At 42.5% G+C, this 23,226-nt stretch overlaps 1 protein-coding gene across 12 annotated transcripts in view; it reads right to left on the bottom strand.

Annotated features, from left to right (window-relative positions):
• Window positions 1-4,488: 4,488 nt before the first annotated feature.
• The window catches only part of st3gal3b (ST3 beta-galactoside alpha-2,3-sialyltransferase 3b), a 152,260-nt gene continuing 133,522 nt past the window's right edge, over window positions 4,489-23,226 (bottom strand). For 11 of the 12 annotated variants that reach the window (XM_036555688.1, XM_036555693.1, XM_036555689.1 and 8 more), the window contains 3 exons: window positions 18,668-18,814; window positions 11,218-11,364; window positions 4,489-6,823 (listed from right to left, as the gene is read on the bottom strand). In XM_036555688.1, coding sequence (XP_036411581.1) covers window positions 6,734-6,823; window positions 11,218-11,364; window positions 18,668-18,814 — 384 coding nt within the window. In that variant the 3' untranslated portion in view covers window positions 4,489-6,733. The remainder of the gene's footprint in view (window positions 6,824-11,217; window positions 11,365-18,667; window positions 18,815-23,226) is intronic. The other variant, XM_036555690.1, reaches the window with a different exon arrangement.

Raw genomic sequence — 23,226 nt, 5'->3', positions numbered from 1 at the left:
GACCACATGGGGGGCCAGCTTCACGGAGGTTGTAATAGGAGGAGACCTAGTTGGTGAGTGGAAATGGACACAACTAAACTGGAGATTTACAGCCTAATGAAACTGGTCAGTTCTTTAAAATGATGTCCTACCTGCGCATATATTTAAGCTAACAAAGTAGACTATAAGGAGCCTCTCATCATTAAAGCTCTGTCTTCCAGGTGGTTGTTAGGAGGTTGATAGAGTTTTTCTTTATAGCTTTTAATCAGTTTTGGAACTCCTGTTTTTTCCACACTTTCTTCTTTCTTATGCAAGTGGATTGTTATATCTAACATCCTTAGAAATATAAAAGTAAAGCATAACTTGTTTTTAATGGCTGTGTTGACGAAATTAAATAAACAAAAAAAACTATATGAATCCACTGGGAGATCTGCAAAGAACAACAACTCAGAACATTCATTAATGTCAGTCAATATTTATATATATTTATTTATTTAATTTTTACATAAAATGAAAGCACACAGCTCCACCTGTCTTGAGAAACGGCCACACGACAATAACCATGACCATGCATATGCTACGACTGATGAGCTGGCAGTTGTTTCGACAGCAGTTTTAGCTGCTGCTTCAGGACGGTGCGATTCCAAATCCACATCCCAAGTCTGCAGCATGCTGGAGCATCCGAGGCTCCCTGATGACAGCATGTGTTTGGTCAGAAGTGTCAGGCAATACTGTAGTGTTGAGTCAGTCACGGCTTTAGGACGTTGCTCCGTTCTTCAGGCGCAGAGACAAGAACACGGATCAGGAAGCACTTCAAAATACTACATTACTGCATACATATCTTTGGCATGAGATCCAGATACTTTGTATCCAGTTTTGCACACATCTCCCAACATAATACATATGTTAACGACACATTTAGCCTGGTTTGACCATCTCATCCATACGTTTTCTGTGTAAAGTTGCAGCATGAAACAATAACACAGTTCACAAGTGTAAAGATGGTCGAACAAGGCTAAGATAATCGCAAAAGAGCTCCAAATTCAACTTAAAATGGCCCAACTGGCCAACACAATTATTACGTCTTTGAAAAAACAATTTGGGACGATTCATTCAGTGAATATGGGAACTGATAATCCTGATTGGTGCTGTACTTTATGGTAAGAACACAATTTAAGAATCACAGATTTTTTCCAGTTATGTTTAGGGCTGGGTATCGTTTGAAATGTTTCTGTATTTTTTTTTTTTATTGGTAGCTTGAATTTGATTCCGACACTGTGTCTGCACAAGAGCACTTCTTTAAAGAACTGTACTACAGAACTCACATTATATACACTATGGCCTTTGAATTCCGCAAAATAAACAAGAAAATATGTAAGAATTAATAAAGAAGAATTAATAAAGAAAATAAAAATGAACAGAAAGCCTTTCTGAGAGCCCTCCTAGCTGTATTTGATCTTCTGGTACCGAGACAGAACGAAAAGAAGTAGGAAAAGAGCTGTAATTTCCCCTAAACGTCAGAGGAACTTGGAACATTTACCTGCACAGTTACACTCAGATAAGGAGCAACTTTTCAAAACAGTGATATTTTGTCAAAAAGCTATTTCAGAAAAATTAGCAGCTCAGAAAACTTGAGATCATGAGCTAGTTGAGGTGCCAGCTGAAGGTAATTTTAGATAGATACGCTGGCTGGCCAAAAGTATGTGGACACCTGACCATCACACCGATATGAGCTTCCAGGACATGCAGCTGTAACAGCTCTTCTGGGAAGCTTTCCACAAGATTTCGGTGTGTATCTGTGGGAATTTGTATCAATTCAGTGAAAAAACATTTGTGAGGTCAGACTCTGATGTTGTGCGGGAGGGCCTGGCTCACAATCGACGTTCCAGTTCATCCCAAAGGTGTTCAGTGGGGTTAAGGTCAGGGCTCTGTGCAGGCCACCTGTCAAACTCGTCAAATCATGTCTTTAGGAACCTCGTTTTACACCACTCCAGCCGACGCTTGGCACTGCGCATGCTGATCTTAGGCTTGTGTTCAGCTGCTTAACTATAGAATCCCATTTCATGAAGCTCCCGATGCACACTTCTTGTACAGATGTTGCTTCCAGAGGCCGTTTCAAGCTCTGTGGTGAGCAATGCAACAGAGGATAGGCGAATTTTACACATTTCAGCGGTTGGCGGCTCTTCTTTGTGAGTTTGCGTGCTCTACCGCTTCGTGGCTGAGCTGTTGCGGCTCCTAGATCTGTCCAACTTACAGCTGACAGGGGAAGATCAAGCCGAACAGAAGGCTATGTGCTTGATTTTACACTCCTGTTAGTAAAGGGTGTGGCTCACTGAATTTGAGTGTAGTGCTGTAATAGGATGCCACCGTTGCAACAAGGCAGTTTGCGAAATTTCTTCCCTCCTAGATTTTCCACGATCAACTGCGAGTGGTATTATTGAAAAGAGCAAGTGTTTAGGAACCACAGACAACGTAAAGTTACAGAGCGAGTCGCCGAGTGCTGAGGAGCATAGAGCATAAAAGTCTCCAACGCTCTGCTGATCAATAACTGCAGAGTTCAAACCTCCTCTGTCTTCAACATCAGCACAGAAACTGCACCGGGAGCTTCATGGCCTGGGTTTCCATGGCTGAGCAACTGCATGCAAGCCTTACACCTAAGCACAATGCCAAGCGTCAGATGGAGTGGTGTAAAGCGCCGCCACTGGACTCTGGAGCAGTGAAACGTATTCTGTGGAGCGACGAATCAGCTTCTCTATCTGTCAGTCTGATGGACGAGTCTGGGTTTGGTGAATGCCAGGAGAACGTTACCTGCCTGACTGCACTGTACCAGCTGTAAAGTTTGGTGGAGGAGGGATGATGATATGGGGCTGTTTTTCAGGGGTTGGTCTAGAACCCTTAGTTCCAGTGAAGGGGAACCTTAATGCTTCAGCAGCAAGACATTTTGGATAATTGTACACTTCCAACTCTGTGGAACAGTTTGGGGAAGAACCTGTTCTGTTCCAGCATGACTGAGCCCCTGTGCACAAAGCAGCTCCATAAAGGTCTGACTGGGTGAGTTTGGTGTGGAAGAACTTGACTGGCCCTCACAGAGCCCTGACCTCAACCCCATCAGACACCTTTGGGATGAACCAGGGTGGAGTTTGTGAGCCAGGCCCTCTCGTCCAACATCAGTGTCTGACCTCACAAATGCTCTTCTGGATGAATGGGCAGAAATTCCCACAGACTCTCCAACATCTTGTAGAAGCTTCCCAGAAGAGTGGAAGCTGTTAGAGCTGCAAAGGGGGACCAACTCCATATTAATGCCTGTGGATTCATAAAAGCTCCTGTAGGTGTGACATGTAGGTGTCCCAATACTTTTGTCCCTATAGTATAGATACATAGGATGATAGATAAATAGACAGCTAGTTAATTGTTACTGGTGTATCCTGGCTGAAAATAGTTCCTGCTGTGATTTGCTAACTGAGGTATGATTGGTTGTGGACGGTGATGGTTGTGGACCTTTGTCTAACTTATGTTAGGCTACATAGAGACCTGTCAAGTGTAAGCATCATGTATGTCTTGTCCAGTGTGCAAAACACTCCCTGCCAGTCGGGGTTCTCATGTTGTCTCGCTAATCCAAGGTCAGCTGACAGCTCATTTGCCACAGCGGCGCCGATGCTTTAATGGCAACAGAATGTTTGGTTCCGCAATTGTTCTTCTGTAAAGTCTCTGTTCTAGTGCGGTTCTGCGCTCTTCCTCACATTAACTGAGATCTTCCTCGTCTCCTCTTCTGTAGAGTCTCTGTTCTAGTGCGGTTCTGTGCTCTTCCTCACATTAACTGAGATCTTCCTCGTCTCCTCTTCTGTCTTCAGTGTGAGAAATGAGGAACAGTCACTCTTCACTGCAAACTCCTGGGGGAGTTTTCAGATTTACAAATATGTTACGGCACACTGTAAAGTTTTTCAGAGGCATCCTGGGCGGAGTTGCAGTTTCTAGGCTATGAAGGACCAACTGGGTGAACCAGTCTGCTACAGCGCCACCCTGAGGCAGAGCAGTGCTGCAGCTCTAGGTAGTTAAGAATAGCAAAGACAGAAGCTTACTGTCGGTGAAGCAGCTGATAATGACAGCACACCATCATAATACATTTATTTTCAAGGACCACCCCCCCCAAAAATTGTTTCGAGATATTCGAAATACTCTTTGAGATATTCAGAGGGTCCAAGAAGTTCGTTAGGAGGTCCAGAACCCTCTCGGACCCCCTGTATTTCTCACCCAAACATCACTAGTACCAATGAGATTGACTTGTGATACCCAGCCCTAGTCAATTTTCTGTTATGATATTTGTAATATAACAACAGATATTTGTTTGGCATTTGTTCTTGTATAGTAATTCTTGATTGACTCTAGCTTTAATTAATTTCCTGCAGGTGGATCTAATCTAAACGTCTAATTAGGGCTGACCAATATATCAGCCGGCCAATAATATCAGCAAATATTGATGGCTTGTGGTTTTCTCTGTATTGTAAAATTAAATACTGCCAATGACATGCCAAGAAATGTGGGTTTTGTTGGGATTCAATGGGGCAAAACCTTAAATGGCTGGCCACTGGGGAGTAGTATGAGTATGAGTCGCCATCTGCTTAAATGGATCATAGTAAAACAAGAGAACTGCAGAATCTGAACACAAATTAAACTAATCCTTAGAGAATAACATGTCACAACACAAAAAAGCCTGTTTGAAAGAAGAAAACTAATGAAAAACATGAAGTAATTAACAGAAACCAAATCAAAAGGAATTCCAGGTAACTCCATCGCCGGTGCTACAATATTTCTTATTGTTTAAGATTGAGTTTGTGTTATTTTCAAAAGAACTGTGAAAATTGAGAACTGACAATTGTATCAGTCAGTAAAGCACTGTTTCACTAAAACGACTGGACCATAAAATTAAAATCTAAAATTATATCAGCCGATATTTTTGGTTATCTTGATTTTTTGCCCATAAAGGGGAATTCCACCAGTTTCAGTCATTGAGTGATCTGAAGTGAAATGCAGACTGCGAATTGTTCACAGTGGTGGTGATAGGAACCAGACGTCCACTTTGAAAAGCTCCCTCACAGAAAGTTACTACATGAGATGGTTATGAATTCACTGCCTGATGCCTGAGACACTGTTTTACGATATTTTTAAGATAAAGTTTTGGCCTAAAAGACATTTTTAACCCCTTTCTTGACAGAGATGTACATGCAGAGTGAAATAGCCACCAAAAAACAAACAAACAAGAAAAACACATCAGTTTGAGATTTATCATAATTTTACCACCATTTTTTAACATTTTACCAATTTTAACATCAACAGACTCGTGTAGGTTCACTGGTGGTTCTGGATAGTAAATAAAATGTCTATATTTGTGTTGTAGTCATGGCGACCCCTGGTTCCTATCACCACCACTGTAAGGACGTCTGAACCATTTCACACCAAACCACTCTGAATCTCTCTGTTTACATCTCAAACACTGAATTATGTAGAAATTTTGAAACGTCAGAGGAATTCCCCAACTTCTAACCTCTGAGAACTGATGTTCTGCTGTTTTCTGTCTCCTTCTTTATTCTATCTGGTGAGTTTTTTCCTCACACCTTTGCCTTGCTTGCTGCAGGTTCAGGTCTGGATCTCTGTAAACCCTCTACGTGACGATATCTACGGTGACAAAAACAGAAAATAGCATCGAGGTTGAGGACGATGTTGCATCCTTTCTGTGAAACGAACCACTTTTCAAATGACAAAGAACTGCAAATGACAAATGTCCATAGAAATCCACAGAGCATAGAAATACAGAGCGTAAATCGTCCAAAAGTACAAAACCAAAACTATTTTTGGAAAAGAAACGTCACCTCACAAAGCCGAAAGTGTATCAAAAAGTAAACATTGGTATTCTCAGGTACTTTCAGAGAGAAGCGCTTTGACGAAAAGGCAGATGATGCATGGCAGGTTACCATACTGTTCCAGGAAATTTCGCAAGGCCTGTTTGAGTAAATGTACACGATTTGTAGCGTATATGATATAAACAATTAAAGGAAAGAAAAAAAAGGAAATAATTAATGAAAAAAAAAAAAAAAACAAGAATCAACACAAATTTTTTTAAATCCTCTTCGCTTAAAAAGGCTTACAATCTTGTACGAAAATAAATAATTTAAAAAGAACAAGCCTCCTTGGAAAGAAGAGAGAATAACACACAAGTCTGACAATCAGGAGGTGGACAGCCTCGCAGGCTCAAAGGAAAGAAGACGAAGGCCGTCCTCTGGCCTTCCAGTAGTGTGGGCAAGATGACCACGTGCTTGTCTGGACGGAATCTTCCATAAAGGCCGATGAGATTGTAAGATCTTAGATACCTACACAGTGAATACATTCAGGCTGTAGAGGAGGGGCCGTCTCCTCTGAGAGAGGTACATTTGGCACAATCAGTCCAGTTCACTCTGCAGCGCCGTTTCAGTTCGCAACCTCTGCGGCCTTTGATAGCGTTCGGTAAGTGTTCGTATGGTGGGTGAGGATGAAGTTTGGGACAGAGATCGGTTGTCTCCTGAGACATTCAAGAACCCCTTATATCCTCTGGAGCGTCCTGCTCAGAGGAAGCTTGTCAGTCTGAAGGCACGTGTGCTTTTGCACTGAGGCGTCTTTTCTGCTGCAGCTGAACACCTCAGTGTTCTCTGGTCCTTGGCCTGGATTTCCCAGCATTCTCGGTTTGGTCGTTCTCTGGGAAAGGCACTCAAACTTCGAAGACTCAAATCCCCTTCGTCAAGTCCGTGATGACGTTGGCCTTCACCAGCTTCTGAAGAAACTCCTTCTCCTTCGAAATGTTGTGAGTCCAAGACTGTGGGATAAGAAGAGAGAGAATTGTGAACTTTCATCACATCTAAATGTCGCTAAATCTCAATGTCTGTGTTTACATGCAAAGATTTTCGCCAACCCGATTGAACACATTCCGATTACAGACTAAGACTGAGGTGTTTATTCTCACTCTACTCAACAAAATAGAAAATCTCCGTTTACATGCCCACTACGAGTAATCTGATCCCAATGTGCATGTGTAGAGAACCACTTAGTGTAGACGTTACCATGACAACCAGCATCACGTGAGTCCAGTCAGAGTGAGATGAGCAGCAGTGAGCAGTGCTTGTGTTTTTAATTGCTTTAAAATGATGTCGGACTCAGGAAAACGTCCTTCACACGTCCTCATTAAAGATGGCCGAGAGGAAGACGTCGTGTTCTGAGACACATAAGCTGGACGTCCGTCCCACCGCCGTCTTTTAAAGATCAGAGCATAAACTTCGTCTCCTCTGCAGACCAGTTTCTGCTCCGCCATGTTGAACGGTACAAACTTTCACTATGATGCGACGAACATGATCAGAACGGACTTAAACTTTCCGATAGGGAATGTAATCAGATACAGGCGTTTACACGGATATTATTCTTCTATTTAACGGATTATTTACAGGATTACCCACCTCGATCAATCTGACTGGCCTCAAGCGGACTAGTCTATTCCAACTGAGGTGTATACATGGACAAATTCTATTCCGATTTAGCTTTTACAGTCAGATTATTAATGGATTATCAGGCTAATGAAGGTTTTCCTGTCATGAAATCTAAAACATATTGTATCAGTCATCAGGTCTCAATGTAATCACACAAACGCAGCCTTAAAACTTAGTAGAGCTGTGTGAGCTTAAAAAAAAGCTTATGACCAATTATGGGCTGACAAATCTACCAATTAAATGTAGGGCTGTCAAACGCTAAAAATCAAATAATAATTTATTGGTTAATTAATTGTACGAGCCAAATTTAATCCTAAAGAAAGATTCTTTTCCATTTAAAAAACAGTGCCTTTTATTATAGCTAAGGCGCAGATAGCGACCACCATTCATTTATTTAATTAATTTTTTCAAAATGGTCCTTAAGTACAAATTCTTCATTTTTGAGCATCAGGAAAAAAAAACAAAACATAAACAAAACAAATCTTATTTTGTCTATTTTTTTTTTGACTTGGTCAAAATAATGACGTATGTTCTTCACAATTTTCTGAGTTTTTAAGATGAAAGATGTGCATAATATGCTGAAAACATGAGTTATTAAATTTCAAGAAAGTAAGTAATCATCTCAGGGCTACTAAGTCCAAATTTGACAAATATTTATTTTGAGATACTAAATCATTAAGTCAGCATTTTATGTCGATATTAGTAGGAAATAAGTATTTTTAGTCAGTCAGGAGAGGAGGAGGCCTTAAAATTTGACAATTTTTTGGAAATTTTCCAAATTTATGATATATTTCCTTACAGTCGTAACAGAAGCTACAGAGAGGTTTATAATGCAGTACTTTGGGGAGCAGAGCACTACGCACTCCTGTGAAAACTATCTGAACCGTCTCTTCTCAGGTCAGGGCATCTCCCACCAATCACAACTAGAGACAGATCACCAAAACAGTCTGCCATATGCAATTTTTCTTCTTTGTGATTTTCGGGACGTAATCCAACTGCAGTGAAAGGAGGTCATGCTTCCTGTTAGCACGGACAGACTTTTGGTTGGGTTCGGGCCGTAAGCCCCACAGCACTGGAGCTTGGGACCTACAGCTCAATGGTTGAAACCAGAGCTTTGGGTTCCTGTGAGGTTTCTGGGGCTGTGTGGGAGGGAATGAAGGGATGGAGGGATGCACAGCTGCCTCTCTTTCTTTGCCTCTTGCTGGAGGTCCTGGTCCAAAGTCCCTGGGCTGTCTGCCGGCCTGTTTGAAGAATGGCAACCACGGCGAAACGAGCAGATCCAGGAGTAGGGTTTCAGGAGGAAAGAAAAGGGTCGAGTGAATGGAAGGGTCTGAATCTCTTCAGGCCTGGGGGGCGGACAGGGAGAAGGAGAAGGCCGGAAACAATCCCTCTTCCGTATGTTCCATATAGGCCTATAGTTAGAGAAACAGGTCTCTGCTGGAGAAGCCGGGAGCAACCGCTGCATCTGCTGCTCGCCGTGAGTCACTTCGTAAACAAGTACTACTTAAACAACCGAGGACCATAACAAACGGCCCGAAAAATGTGAGGCAGGCACGAGTCTGTTATTCTCAGGTTACTCACACAGTGTTTAGTTGGATGCAGTGAAAGTCAATTGTGATTCAACAAGCTGCCTCATAACCTGCGTCATGAAGCCGCTGACCAATCCACACATCGGTAAAATTCCGAGTTTGCTTGTTCGACCAGGAACGCTGGAAGAGTGGGTGCTAAGGGGGCTGCAGCAGATTTCAGGGCTGTTTAACTGCAACTGCTGAAGAATATATATAGAAATAATACTATAAGCATAATGAAGACCTTTGTGGCTTGAATTAGGGTGGAGTTTGTGTCACTCACAGTAAGTACTCAAGTCTTTTTTCAATGAACAACTTTAGTTTAGCCATTTCCTTCTTCTATTCCAGCCTGCAGTACTACAGATGGTTCAAAGGGCCAAACTAGGAAAATGCGTTATTGGCATAAAAATAAAAAAGTCATTAAAAATGTACTGAGGTAACACGTTATTAATGCATCAAAGCTTATTCTTGGCAGCATTATGTTGGTGTTTGGTACCTTGATATAATGATCTTCTCAAACTATCGACTCAGCATCTCGAAATAATTACGATTCTCAGAATTTTGACTTACTATGTCAAAATAACAAATTTTATCACAATTTTGACTTAGTAACCCAAAATAATGACTTTCTATGACAATGCGGGGGCTGCAGCACCCCCAGACTTCAGAACTGTTTAAATGCAACAGCTACAAATAATTAAAAATAGTAAACTGAGCGTAGTAAAAAGCTGCGTGCTTGTTTAAGGGTGGAGCTCATATTGTTATTTCATATTTTATTCATATATTTTCAGAATTAGCAGTAGTACTTTTTAAAGCAGCATTATGCGAGAATTGGGATTTTCTGCTCATGGGCTCCCCCTAGAGTTGTGAAGTGTATTTCACTTTTACACCACTGTCATAAACACAAATTATGCCTTGGCAGTGTGCGTCCATGAATTTGGGGGTGGAGCTTCTGAAGGAGCATCACTAACTGCGCCTTTAAACGTGGCATCCAGCTCCCGAGTGGCGCAACCGTCTAAGCGTTGGCCCTGTCATCAGGAGATCGCGAGTTCGATCCCTGGTGATGCTACAGCCGTCCTTAGCTGGGAGTCCGAGAGAGCACAACTGGCCTCGCTCTCTCGGGGTGGGTAGGATGGCCCCTCCTTCTCCCCCCATCACTCAGCGCGATGCTAGTCAGCGCAGGCGTCTGTTAGCTGACGTAACAGATCTGGCGGTTGGCGCTTTCCTCCGAGCGCGTTCGGCTGTCCAGTGACGTTGCGTGAGCGGCAGTTTGAAAAGAAGCGGTGGAGCTTCACAGGTCTCGGAGGGAGCCTGTGTTAGACTTCACCCTCCTAGCGTTGATAGCATCGTGTGATTGGGGGAGTCCTAACTAGCGGGTGGAATTGGAGACGACTAAATTGGGGAGAAAAATCGGGTAAAAATTAAAAAAAAAACAAAAAAAAAAACGTGGCATCCAGCCCCGCCCTTGATCAGTATCGACTGTCGTTCAATCACGCTGAAAGGCCATCGGTATCGGCCCCAAACACAGATCTGTCCATCTTTAATTATTAATGTTTAGAAAAGTTTACATTAATAATAACTACTTATTCACCTAAAATATTTCCACAATTCAAAAATTATTATTGATTAATCGTGTCATTTAATAACCGGCTGTCATTATAGCATCATATGACGTTCTGTTTATGTCACTTATATGTCGCCTGAAATCAGCACCTCTAACTCAAAGCACCTTCCTGCGTCCCAGTGTTTGACTGGATGTTCCAGTAGCAAGTAGAAGCCACCAAATTTTAACATTTATGAGAGTCTTTTAAAGCCATGGCAAATAAAAGGAGAGAGGAATTTTATTACACGGACAAAATAAAGGTCATCTTCATCAGGACTAGCCTGAAAAAACACCCGAGCAAACACAGGATGGAAGAGGAAGCCTGCTTTATTCCTCTAATTAGAGCAGCTGCAATATTCATTCACTGAACAGTTAAACAGGACGAGAAGAAGGTCAGATAAAGGTCCACACGCTGAGCTCATAGTTCAAGAACAAGCCTGACCCGCCTGTTCAAATACTGCATGTTAATTACATCCATTATCCCAAAATCCACACAGCTGACATTTTAGATTCAAAACTTAACGAAACACCAGAAGAAAGAGAAAAAGAAAAGCTGTACCTCTTTGATGGCAGACATTTTGACTGTCTCGTAGTAGTGCAATGGTGCATGAGGGGTGTTCATGTCGTAGCCAAATCCAGCAACAGCGACTTCATCGCAGTTATGAAGAGCCATCGTTATGGCGACGGTACCCAGTGTTGGAATGTTCTGTGGAAAGAAGAATGAAGCTCAAATGCTGCGCTGCAGTGTCTGATCTCCACCGGCTTTGCGGAGTATTTGCTGTAGTGTCTTTGCTATCCAGGGGGTTGTTTCACTGCACCATCGCAGACCACCATAAACACCTAGTGAGTATGTCCCCTTACTCCGCACACAGGGTAAGAGGACGTAGGGGAGAGCAAGCCCCTATGTAGCTAAAATGGCTCAAGTAGAGCAGGGGTTCTCAACCACTGGGCCGTGGCCGAGTAGTGAGCCTTGAAACACCCTCTGTTGGTCTTCGGGCCAATACTGAGGGGTGCCAGTGGTCCATAGTGGGCCTGCGATGGCACTTTGTCATAAAAATAAAAAAGAATTGACTTAACAATAAAAAAGAACTATGAAATGTTTCCAAATGGTAAACATTAATACAAGGCCGACGAAATTTTTTTACCTCTTGACTCTAAAACCAAAATATTTTCCCCCAGTCTTTAAGCTGTCCACCTGCAACTCTACTAAAAGAAATCGTGTTGCAAAAACACAAATTTCACTGATGCCTGGTCATTATTGCAGGAGTGGACACACTGTACTAAACATTTCCCAAAAATGAAGCTTTTAAGCCAGAAAGCTGTGCTTTGTTTTCTTGTCGGCCTTCATGCTTGCTAGTGACAAACGAGTGGGCCACCTAACTGCACAGACTCAAGAAAAAAGTTGTCGTGAATAAAATATTTTACAGTGCTGATATTTGCTCTTCTGCTTAGGTAGCAAAGCTTTTCTGCTTGAAACACTATTGACTTCATTGTGTTTTGCATCAATGTACATGACTGTTACCACAAGCCCCTCTGTTACAGTTAACACCACCTATGAGTTCAGTAACATTTGTGCTCACTCGGCTTTCAGCTGAATTGTTCAAAAACGGTAGGTGCTGGAAACAAAGTGTGCATCTTCATTTGTAGAAGAGATCTACGGGTTCACTGTATAACAAATATTCATTTTGCCTAAATACCTTTGAAGTTATCTAGCAAAAAACAAAACGTGTGGTCCTCTTCCATTCATTTTGTCCAAGTAACAGAAAAACACAATACCAGTGGTTCTTGGGGGCCACAGAGTGGGTGGTAAGGGGGCTGGAGAAAAATCTCGGAAGTTGTATCTTTACTTAGTAAGTTTTAATTTTGCCAGTTTATTATATTAACATGGCACTTGTTCCTAAATGGTGAAATATGTGCCAAACATCTGTATGTGTAGGGGGGGCTAGAGGGCGAGGTGGAGTGCGGAATGGGGGTGTAACAGCATTTACTATCCATAAAGGAGGCCTTAGACTTGAAAAATTGAGAACTGCTGCGTTAAACTATACAATGTCAGCAACATTTTTAATTATGCTAATTGTTGGGGTTTAAGCTTCATTACTTATAGTTACAGGAGCCATCATGAAGCTTCACTGACTGACAGCTGGGCTCATCACCCAGAATGTGTTCAAGCCGTAAAAAGGGCGCGGTCACTTCTTTGGTTCGCGTCCTCAGATTCTTAAACTTTACTTTCAGACTTTTAACTGTCTTTTGACGCTGCAGCCTCGTTCTCCTGCGGCCGCGTTCGGACAGTTCAAATCTCTTTAAACACGGAGGAGTTTAGATGAGTCTCTTCTAATTTTTGTACAGAAATATCACCCTAAATGTTTATGAGTCTCAGCTGCGTGAAATTATGGCGAATGTTGAGTTGGATTGACGTAAAAGCCGTGTGAACTCCAATCTGGCTGTTGAGACAATTTCCATTAAGATGTGCATGAATTATGAGGGCAAAAAAAAAACAACGAAATAATCGTTCATTAATCGTAATCGAGGTAAAATATTCAATTAATCGTGATATTGATTTGAGGTCATATCGCCCAGCACTACTCAGCAGACCCTTGGACCAGTACGGGTTGGTCGCACGAGCTGAAAACCTGCAACACTGAGCAAAGTTTGCTGTGTGCTGTTTAGAGTTGATCAGCACCGCTGAGTCTGTGGTCTCCTTCTAAACCTATTCCTCTCCAGGCCCGGCTGGCTGAGCGTTTCTGGCTTTGTTCAGGCCAGCAGTTGTTAACTCATCTTGAGCTGCGTGTGATTAACAATTAGCTTAAACAGCCCCCCCACCCATGACACGCCAATTTCAGCAGACGGACCCCCACTTCCTCATCTCCCAGGGGTGGGGAACCATTCGAAATCATTAGCTGGCTGAAGCCCAGGGTACAGCTTGCACACACGCACGCATGCACTGGAACACACATGCTCCCACACACTCGGTCGGGTGGGGTGGGGGTCCGGGCAACGTGCCCACCCCCAGCAGGTGAGTGTTAGGAGGACTCAAAAGGGGAAGGATGTGTCAAAGTGTATCCCGCCTTGATCAGTACCGTATGGGACAGCTTCCCTCCTGAGCTGCCCTCCTACCCACACGCCCTCAGGGGCCTGGGGGGTGGCCCCCACGTGCTCCGCACATGTTTTTCGCAGTTCAAAGAGGGTGGTGGTCTTCAGCCTCAAATCTGCTCCAGAACTGTCCCTGCGCATTCCGCGAGGGGCTGGCTGACAGCTTTATCAAGCCGAGCCCAGCGTGCTTCGAGAAGCAAACCAGGTGAGCCTTCAGAAATGGAAGCAAAAGCTCACACAGGTTATTCTTTCTTTCTGGAGTCTAATTTCCCGAAATGGGAACTCCTCGAGTTCTCGATGAAGCTTTTTTCCGCCTCAGAGAGTTTTAATATCCAGTATCTGTTGAAGTACCAATCTGATTAGTAAAATCAATTTTATGGACATTTTTTCTAAATGTAATCAAATAAAAGTGTTTAATTCAAAATATGATTAAAATTGAACGAAAATATTTTTTACTTCAAATCTAATCACTGCAAAAAATGGTATATTGTCAAGTAAAACTATCTTAAATCAAGGCAACCAAACAATCTGAGTGGTTATTTATTTCTAGACATTTTTACTTGTTTTAGGTAATTTTATTCAATTAAATTCTCATTATACTGGCAAATAACTTTGCTTGTTGTGAGAAATGTGCTTGAAACCAGCACAATTGTCTGCCAGTATAGTGAGACAGTATTACTTAATAAAATGACCTAAAACAAATAAAAGATTTCTAGAAATAAGATAATCTTAGATTAAATAAGGTAGATAATCTTATAATAAGTGCACAACAATCTCAAAATGGGAAGTGGTAGATATATCGACTAGATTTAAGATTTTTTTTGCAGTGATTAAAAATACAAAAAATTCAAGGCTGAACCGATGGAGCTCCCAAACAAGCTAAAATTGCATTTTCTAGCTTCTGTGAAAAAGAGTTAAAACCCCTTTCTGCAGGCGCTCTCGTGGCCATCTGCAAGAAAACTGGAAATTGACTCAGAAATTGTTTTTTATCATTATCATGAAATAAAATATTTCCCCCCACTAACTAGAACTCTGTTGCCTCTCTGTGTGAAATGTGACTCTGTTGAGCTGCTAGTGAGCAATGAGTTGCGAAAGAGGAGGCGTCAGAACCCCCTGCTGTGAAAAACTATTCTCCTCTCCACAAAGACGGTCATGCCGAGATAAAATGGGCAACCGCAGCTTTCTACATAAACAATCCTGTACAAACTAAACTTTTAAACACATCATAAACACTGACTTGCCTGCTCACCTACAAAAGACAAAAATCCAGCTTGCTTCTGGTTTTGTAAATCATACACATTTCCACTGAAATGTATAGTCCTAAAGAACAATTTGCATATCGCAAAAACTGAGGGACCACCAGAACAGGCGAAAACCGCACTGTATGGCTACTGAGGAAAAGTTTCACATCTACGTTGCTGGGTGTGGTCAAATCAAACCTTTTCTTTAATTCGGTTCATTCTGGCAGGTGTGAACAGGCCACCCATGCTTGGGTCGTCACCAAACAAGTGAACTGTGCTTCTCCAAAAATTACAGGTCTCTGCCCAGCTTACGAAATACACATATTTCAAGCTGTTCTAATGCGCAAAGTGCTCATATTTCTTGGTTATAAATGCGCTGTTACTGCAAAGCATACTTAAATTTTATGTGTGGCTAATTTAACAATGTTTTAACATAGCATGGCTACCTTCCCTGCAGTCGAAACACTGGCACAGTAGACAGGCTGTTTGGCTTTTGTTTAAAATAGCTCCACAATGTAGTCATTAAGGCTGCTTGTTAATGTCTGGAAATGTGCCTCCCTGTCCCAAGTTGTGGATAATGTCAGATTCCATCAAGTCTATGACAAACAGACAGCAGTGTTAAAACAGCCTTAGCAAAGAATCGGAAATCTTTCAGATACACTGGACATCCCCAGTCATGTTCGGCGCATGTCACACTCACTTTTCATATGACTATGCAGTTAGGCAGCTACTCCCGGGCCCCCCGCAGACTACACAACATTTCTGAGCAAGGCCTGTGTTTACGAATAGGGAAGGCATTCTGAGGGCGGCCAGAGCAGAGCAGTGAGATCAGAGAGATCACAACCAGATGACACGCTGCGTGTTTCAGGCTTTTCCTGGATAATCATGATGCGTTTTACTAGCAGAGCTCAAGAATGCTGAAGTACCCATGACAAAGCCGGGGTTACACTATATGACTTTCACCCCGGGAATCGAGTCGTGTGTGAGGGGCGCAGACTCCGATTTTTGGCCTCCCGATCGCGTTTCAGACCAGTCAGAGTTTATCAGACATGTCTGACTCGGAGTTTAATCTAGCGTAAACTGATCGACGACTCAATCTGAACAGACTTCTGCCATAGCCAATGAAAACAGAGCATGAAAGAAGAAAATGACAAAAAGAAAAGGAAAAATGGCAAAAAGTCACTCGCGTGTGGGGCGAAGCTGAGTTTGAGGCACAATCAAGTTTATGTACATTTAAAACTAAAAAATACCAAACTGATCACATTTTTAAATCCACGATCCTCACTTAAACATGTTTACCTGCTGCTTCTTTACTGTTTCAGCGGCAGACGAAAAAAACAGCAGGCGCCGCTACACGTTTGTTTATCTGCGTTTCCTAGTAACGGGAGAAAGCGTGATATCACGTGAGTTCAGTGAGTTCAGGGAGTTCCATTTGGTTCAGCAACAGCCTGAAAGTTGAGTAGCATGTGTTCCCTAATCATTTAGGGTGTGATTCTCAACATTTTTAGACACCAAAAACCAGTCCGATAGTGTGAGATTCCAGTCTTTTATAATCTGTTAAGACTTTAAAAGTCGTGCGGTGAACCCAACGCTTAAGGAGAGTTTTTATCAAGCTCTGACAGGAAAATCTTCCTCTGAGGCCTGATTCTTAAAAACTACACTGCTACAGCTGCAGCCATTCATTCATACAGCGCCTGCACTGTGAACGCCTCCGCAAGCAAGTTCTACATTCTTTTTTCCAAATGGATCAATAACTGAATCAGTTATTTTGCTCAATTCAAAGATGATTTGTAGACACCCAAGTGATGCAACTGTCTAAGCACTGGCCTAGTTAAGGGGTCACAACCCAAATGTTAAGAAGAGCCATTCTGTCCTTTCAACAAAAATCTAACCACCTTGGGAGCCACAACATTTCATGTCCATTTTACCATCTTGGCTGTCTCAGTATGTGCTGATGTACTAAAATAGGCTAAAAAATATAATAAACAAAAACGCAGACTTGCTTTACTCTACTTTAAACTTTACCTCAACTACAGCTGCTTTTCTCACATCTCTGGCAGGAAACTTTTCTTATAAAATGTCTCAACATTCGACTTTTCACGAGGCTGAAGTCGCTTCTCGTTCACCAGCTTCTCGTTCAAATTTTCCCGTTCCACCTTAAATGGTGCCTGAGGCGCCAGAATAGAACTGCTGCGCCATTTAAGGTGGAACGGGAACATTTGAACAAGAAGCTCTTAAAAAGATGGTTCTTCAAGGGTTCTTTAGATAAGAAAACAATTCTATATAGAACCATAGAACCATGAACTCTCAACGAATGTGAATTTGTGAATCAGACTGATGGAAAATGTGTTGTATATGGTTCCATATAGAACCATTTACAAAAAGGTTCTATACAGAATTCTATACAACGCATTCTCTGCAATCTGCAGAACAGTTTCATGATGCAAAGAACGCTTTAAGCATGCAAGTGTTCATGGTTCTATATAGAACCATTTTCTTTTACTAAAGAACCCTTGAAGAACCATCTTTAAGAGTGCAGTCCGTCAGCTGCACAGTGCCGCTTTGCCACGTTTTGTTTTTCAGTCTACTTTTTTTAAGGATCTGAGAGAGCCGTGTTGTAGAAACTGCATTTTTTTAATTTCAGCTGTCTTCTTCGTTTCACTGGTCTTCATAGTTCATTTCACTGTACTGCGCTCGATGCCTGTTCTCTAAATGCTCTGCCGTGTCTGGGTTGTGCTACACCATGAAGAGGTGTCATGTGTGAAATAAGCTTTAGACTTTCTACAGAAATAACATGTTTCCTCGTGTTTATGTCTGACCCTTAAGTTCTCGAGGCAGAAAGCGTAAAATAAAACAGGGCGGCCTGCTTTTGACACAGTGTGGGGTTTAATCTGTCCCACTGCCGAGGATTAGCCATGCTGTCATTGACCTATGGTCACCTTTATGGTAATTACAGTCCATTTGAGGAAACACGTGCCCAAGACTTCCTGTGACCCCTATTTCCATAAAATTGCCTACAAGGAACAGCCCGCCATTTCAGAAAGTCTGAGCAGACCCAGTCGGTCCCTCAACGGCGCTACCAGTTCCAGAAAGGTCAACTTCTCTTCAGACGTACAATCTGAAGAAATGATGATCTTGAAAACATATAGAGGCTGTTTACACCTTGCATGGACGTGTTTTCAGTGACCGGATCGTGTTCAGATTTCACTTGACCACATGAAAAATCCGACATAAACACACCCAGGAATGTATTTTCTTCATCCACATACTGACATTAGCACAAATTTTATAAATGATGAATATATAACTTTTATAAAGGTGTGTTTATTATATTTAAAAGCTATTTTTATTGTGACAGTTGTACGTGATTTTTTAAAAGTTGTCCATCTCGGCACTGCTGTCTTGGAGAGGTGTGAACTGGTTTGACATCAGGGGGTTTTCACCCATCATTGCTCACTAGCAGCTCAACACAGAGGCAAAACATTTCACAACAGCGTCGTAGTTCATCTGATTACAGAGTTGTGGGGGAAAATATTTTATTTGATTATATTAATTAAAAATATCCAAGTCGACTTACATTCTGCCGGCAGAATGGCCACTTGGGGGCGCTGCAGAAAGCGGCCAATGGAAAGCATTTAATTATAACCTTTCAGACTCTACAACAGGCTTGGCACTTACCCCTTTGCCCATGAGGCCGTTGTTCAGAGGCAGGCCAATGAACTGGAAGGCAGCTTCTTGGATGAAGTAAGGGTTGAGGATCCGCATCTCCGAAGGCTCCCTGGGCACGTAACGGGCCACAGACTTCCAGAAGCCCTCTGTACCCTGCTGAAGAGCCAAAGACAGAAAGGCACCACACTTAGACGGGTTTGCATTAAGACTGAATATAAAATGAAGCGATCGACACCTTTTTCTCGCAAGCTGGCTGTTATTAAAAAATGGAATTCAAAAACAAGTTCCATACGCGATATTTTATTCCACAGACATGAGAAAAAGGCTCGAACATGCCATCACTGCATACTGATAGTGCAGAAGAACGTGTCCGGAGGGCGACGGCAGGGGCGGCTTTCATTAAAAGTGAGACAGCGCGTCCATGTTGGACAGGCCCACAGGAAGTGGACAAATGAGATCCTGACCTCCACGGGTGTTAGGGGATCCGTGGCAGCCCCCAGGTCCTTTCATACCAATTACTCAGGAGACCGGCCAAGCGCCGCAGCTGAGCAATTATTCAATCGGCAGCCTCGCATTGAGCTCATCAGGCATTAGGAGCTGCGAACGCTGGGCTAGGCAAGGCCGCAACAGGGCTGCTGGCAAAGCGCCAGCCGGGTCATCCGATTTAATGGGAGTCACCTGTTCAAATAAGCAGACGCTGCCTTTGATATTGTCAAATAATGGGAGCAGCCGTTGAGCCGGGCAAAATGCTTTGAACATTTTTCTTTCAGCCCTTGCCGCCCCAGTGCAAGCCACGGCAAAAACACACCATCCCGCCTGTCAACAGGGGGGTTTGCGCTTAAGAAGCGGCACAACAGAAATCTGCTGCAACCTCAAGCAGGTGTATGAACGTGTGCGGAGAAGAACTCACCTAGCAAAATAAATCACAATGTCAGATCATGTTCAACACTGCCTGGGTACATATACCCAAACACGAAGAGTGTCCGCTAGGGCTTGAAATATCTGTCTGAACCCGACGGGACCCCTTGCGTTGGATTCAGTCAGGTTCGGACGGGTTTGGAAGGGCTTAGATGGCATTTCCCGAATATGTATCAGGCTCGCTTGGGTCAGGTTCAAATGTCACGTTTGCCTCCCACTTTTAACAGGTTTAACAGGTTGCCTTGCTTTTGTTCATCTCCTTTAATTTTTAATCTGTAATGCTGGAGTCACCCAAGCGGATTGTTGAGGATTTAGCACACACAAGGCCAAAAGCTGCAGTCACACAAAATAGATGTGAAATGTGTTCTGTGAAAAAGCTGATTTGCTTGGATTAAAAAAATTTGGGAGCATTAAAATTTATCCAAGGGAACTTTACCCTGCAAATCGTGATCTTCGAAAGCATGAGCCAATAAAAAATGAGGGAGAGCTGTGGTATTTTTATTCAGAAAAATGCTAAATAGACAGAACATTGTCCCTCTCAGCTGCAACAAAAGCAAAATTATTAACCATAATATGTGTAACCATAACTATACACCGTTATGATCATATTGTCCATTATATCAGCTCCACTTACTGTATAGGTGCACTTTGTAGTTCTACAGTTACAGACTGTAGTCCATCTGTTTCTCTGATACTTTGTTAGCCCCCTTTTACCCTGTTCTTCAGTGGTCAGGACCCCCATGGACCCTCACAGAGCAGGTACTATTTGGGTGATGGATCATTCTCAGCACTGCAGTAACACTGATGTGGTGGTGGTGTGTTAGTGTGTGTTGTGCTGGTACGAGTGGATCAGACACAGCAGTGCTGCTGGAGTATTTAAACACTGTGTCCACTCACTGTCCACTCTATTTCCTTGCCAGTTCACCTTGAGATGTAAGGTCAGAGTCGATAGCTCATCTGCTGCTGCACAGTTTGTGTTGGTCATCCTCTAGTCCTTCATCAGTGGTTACAGGACGCTGCCCACAGGACGCTGTTGGCTGGACATTTTTGGTTGGTGGACTATTCTCAGTCCAGCAGTGAAACTGAGGTGTTTAAAAACTCCAGTAGCATTGCTGTGTCTGATCCACTCAGACCAGCGCAACGCACACTAACACACCACCACCACCATGTCAGTGTTACTGCAGTGCTGAGAATGACCCACCACCCAAATAGTACCTGCTCTGTGAGGGTCCATGGGGGTCCTGACCACTGAAGAACAGGGTAAAAGGGGGCTAACAAAGTATCAGAGAAACAGATGGACTACAGTCTGTAACTGTAGAACTACAAAGTGCACCTATATAGTAAGTGGAGAGAGTATAGAATGAGTAGAAACAAGGAGGTGGTCATAATGTTATGCCTGATCGGTGTATATATTGTATATATATGATATTTTAATATATCACGCTGTAATTGTATTTCTAAGTATTGTGAGTGTGATTTCACTCACAGTATATGAGAAACACACTGGCGAACACTTGAACCAAACTGGTTAAAAGCATTCTTTTGACCAAAACAATTTTTGTTGGCTTTGGTTCTCATTCATAAACCCACAGAAACACTAATCTGGAGCTTCAAATGTAAGTCATGATACAATGAAACATGCTGTGATTTGTTAGAAGCTATTTGCATAAATCAGCCATTTCAGTATTATAAAAGTCAATTAACAAAGGATGTATTGTGTTGCGCCATTGTTAGTGGTTTGCTCCTCTTGCTGTGCCAGACCGTCCACTTAACAAATGACTGAAAAGAAGCATTCTACATAATGGCGAGCGTGCAGGGCCAGCGCTGGCATCTGAAATCTGACCCCAGGGCTGTTTGGCAAAATGAGAGTGATGGGTTGTTTGAAGACGGATAACACAGGAAGCCACAGACTGATTCCTTTACAAATCACTCAGGCACAGCAGGACGCCTCTGGGAGCTTCTTATGCATTCCTTCCTGACCAATGGCCAGACAGAGAGATAGTGGAGGGCGTCTGCTGTACATACAGTGGACAAAGATGCCATAATGTATGAGGGGTTACTGCATTCTTACAGTGTTGCATAATTAGGCATATTTACGCAGGATCGCTGACAGGAAACGTCATTTTTAAAACCTCCACCAAAGTTGGCAAACCTCTTTTAACCCCTTAAATGGTCAGGGCTCACCGGCAGCCCCAGAATTCTATTACACACTTCTATAACCTAAGAATAGATCAGCCAGTCTGCGTTGAAGTCCCTGTAGTTACTGAATACTAGGCATTAGAATTTAACAAGCCTGGGATTTTAAGAGGTTAATCCTCTACTAGATGCCTTAAGCACTTTTTATCTCAGGCTCGGTAGTATTTACACTCGGACTTGTCTTAATCTCGGCCACTGGACTCACCAAATTAAGTCTCATCTCAACCGAGACCAACTACCATATAAAAAATTGGTTCTTTATATTTTCTTTGCTTTAACTGAGACCAACAGGCACTGACTCAGCTCAAAACCACACCATTCTGTCTGTTTATCCTTGATTTAGCCACTTGCTTGGAAAACATATTGGACACATATATATTTGCAAGTAGAACTGCAGATATTTTATTATCATTTGAATTTAATAAAAAGTTAATGTTGCATGTACAGTATTGTTTTGTGGAACAAACACAGTCATCGACGTGAAGCACCAAAAGCCCCCTGGCCTGCTAAACATGAGCGAGTGAGTGATTTACAAGCCTGGTCCATGACATGCTTTGCTTCCTGACATCAAAACAAATGGAAAAGAGTCTGAAAGCAGACTCGAATCTCTTGACACTGACTATAAATTGAATGGAAATATAATTAATTACATAACTTTGTGGTTAGTTGTGTAATTATATACTTTCATTCAAACAGTTCAGCAAAACTAAAGCAAGAACTTAAAAATTCTGAGTGTTAACTCTGCTCTTCAAAGTCAATCTGGTGAATTTACTTCACCAAAATATTTGAAAACAACAACTAATTTTGACATGTGACACTTTCAAAGATGTTTGCTGTGTATTGCGCAGAGCAGGCAGCTGCGGTAAAAGTGTTTCCACACCTGCCTCGTCACTGTCCTCACCAGAGCAATTTCCTAGTGTGACTAGAGCTTTACTGAAATGTAAGCTGACCGCAGCCCAGATGACATGCGTGTGATTTGAAGGCCGTCAGGGAGACTGGAGTCATTGGTCTGGCTGGCCTTTCTACAGGTGTTTCACAGGCAGAGGGACACTGTAACTTTAACAGGCTGAGTGAGAGGCCAGCCAAACACACTTAGGCTCCATCAGGACGATAAAACTCAGACTTTTACTAGCTGTGTAGAGGCCATAAGGAAAGGACGCACGTGTACAGTCCAACACGCAGAGACATTTTAAATAAATATCTCTTCACAGGACTTTTCCCCAAAGCAGGGGTCTCAGTCTCAAAGTACCTGGGGGCCACTATCCATGTGGTCTTCTCCAATGGGGAGGTGGATGAAAAAAAATGCAGAGAAAAAATATGAATGAATTTTAAACCTTTTAAACAAAAGCACTGGAAATATATTTGTTCTCCAAAAATGGATTTTCACTACATATACAAACCATTATTTTCTATGTAAAGACATAGTGGAGTAACAGCGTCCTGATCAGAGAATG

This window comes from Colossoma macropomum, unplaced genomic scaffold (assembly GCF_904425465.1).
Source record: "Colossoma macropomum unplaced genomic scaffold, Colossoma_macropomum, whole genome shotgun sequence".
Classification (NCBI taxonomy): domain Eukaryota; kingdom Metazoa; phylum Chordata; class Actinopteri; order Characiformes; family Serrasalmidae; genus Colossoma; species Colossoma macropomum.
Note: the sequence above shows the minus strand (reverse complement) of the source record. Positions and strands in the feature narration are given on the sequence as shown.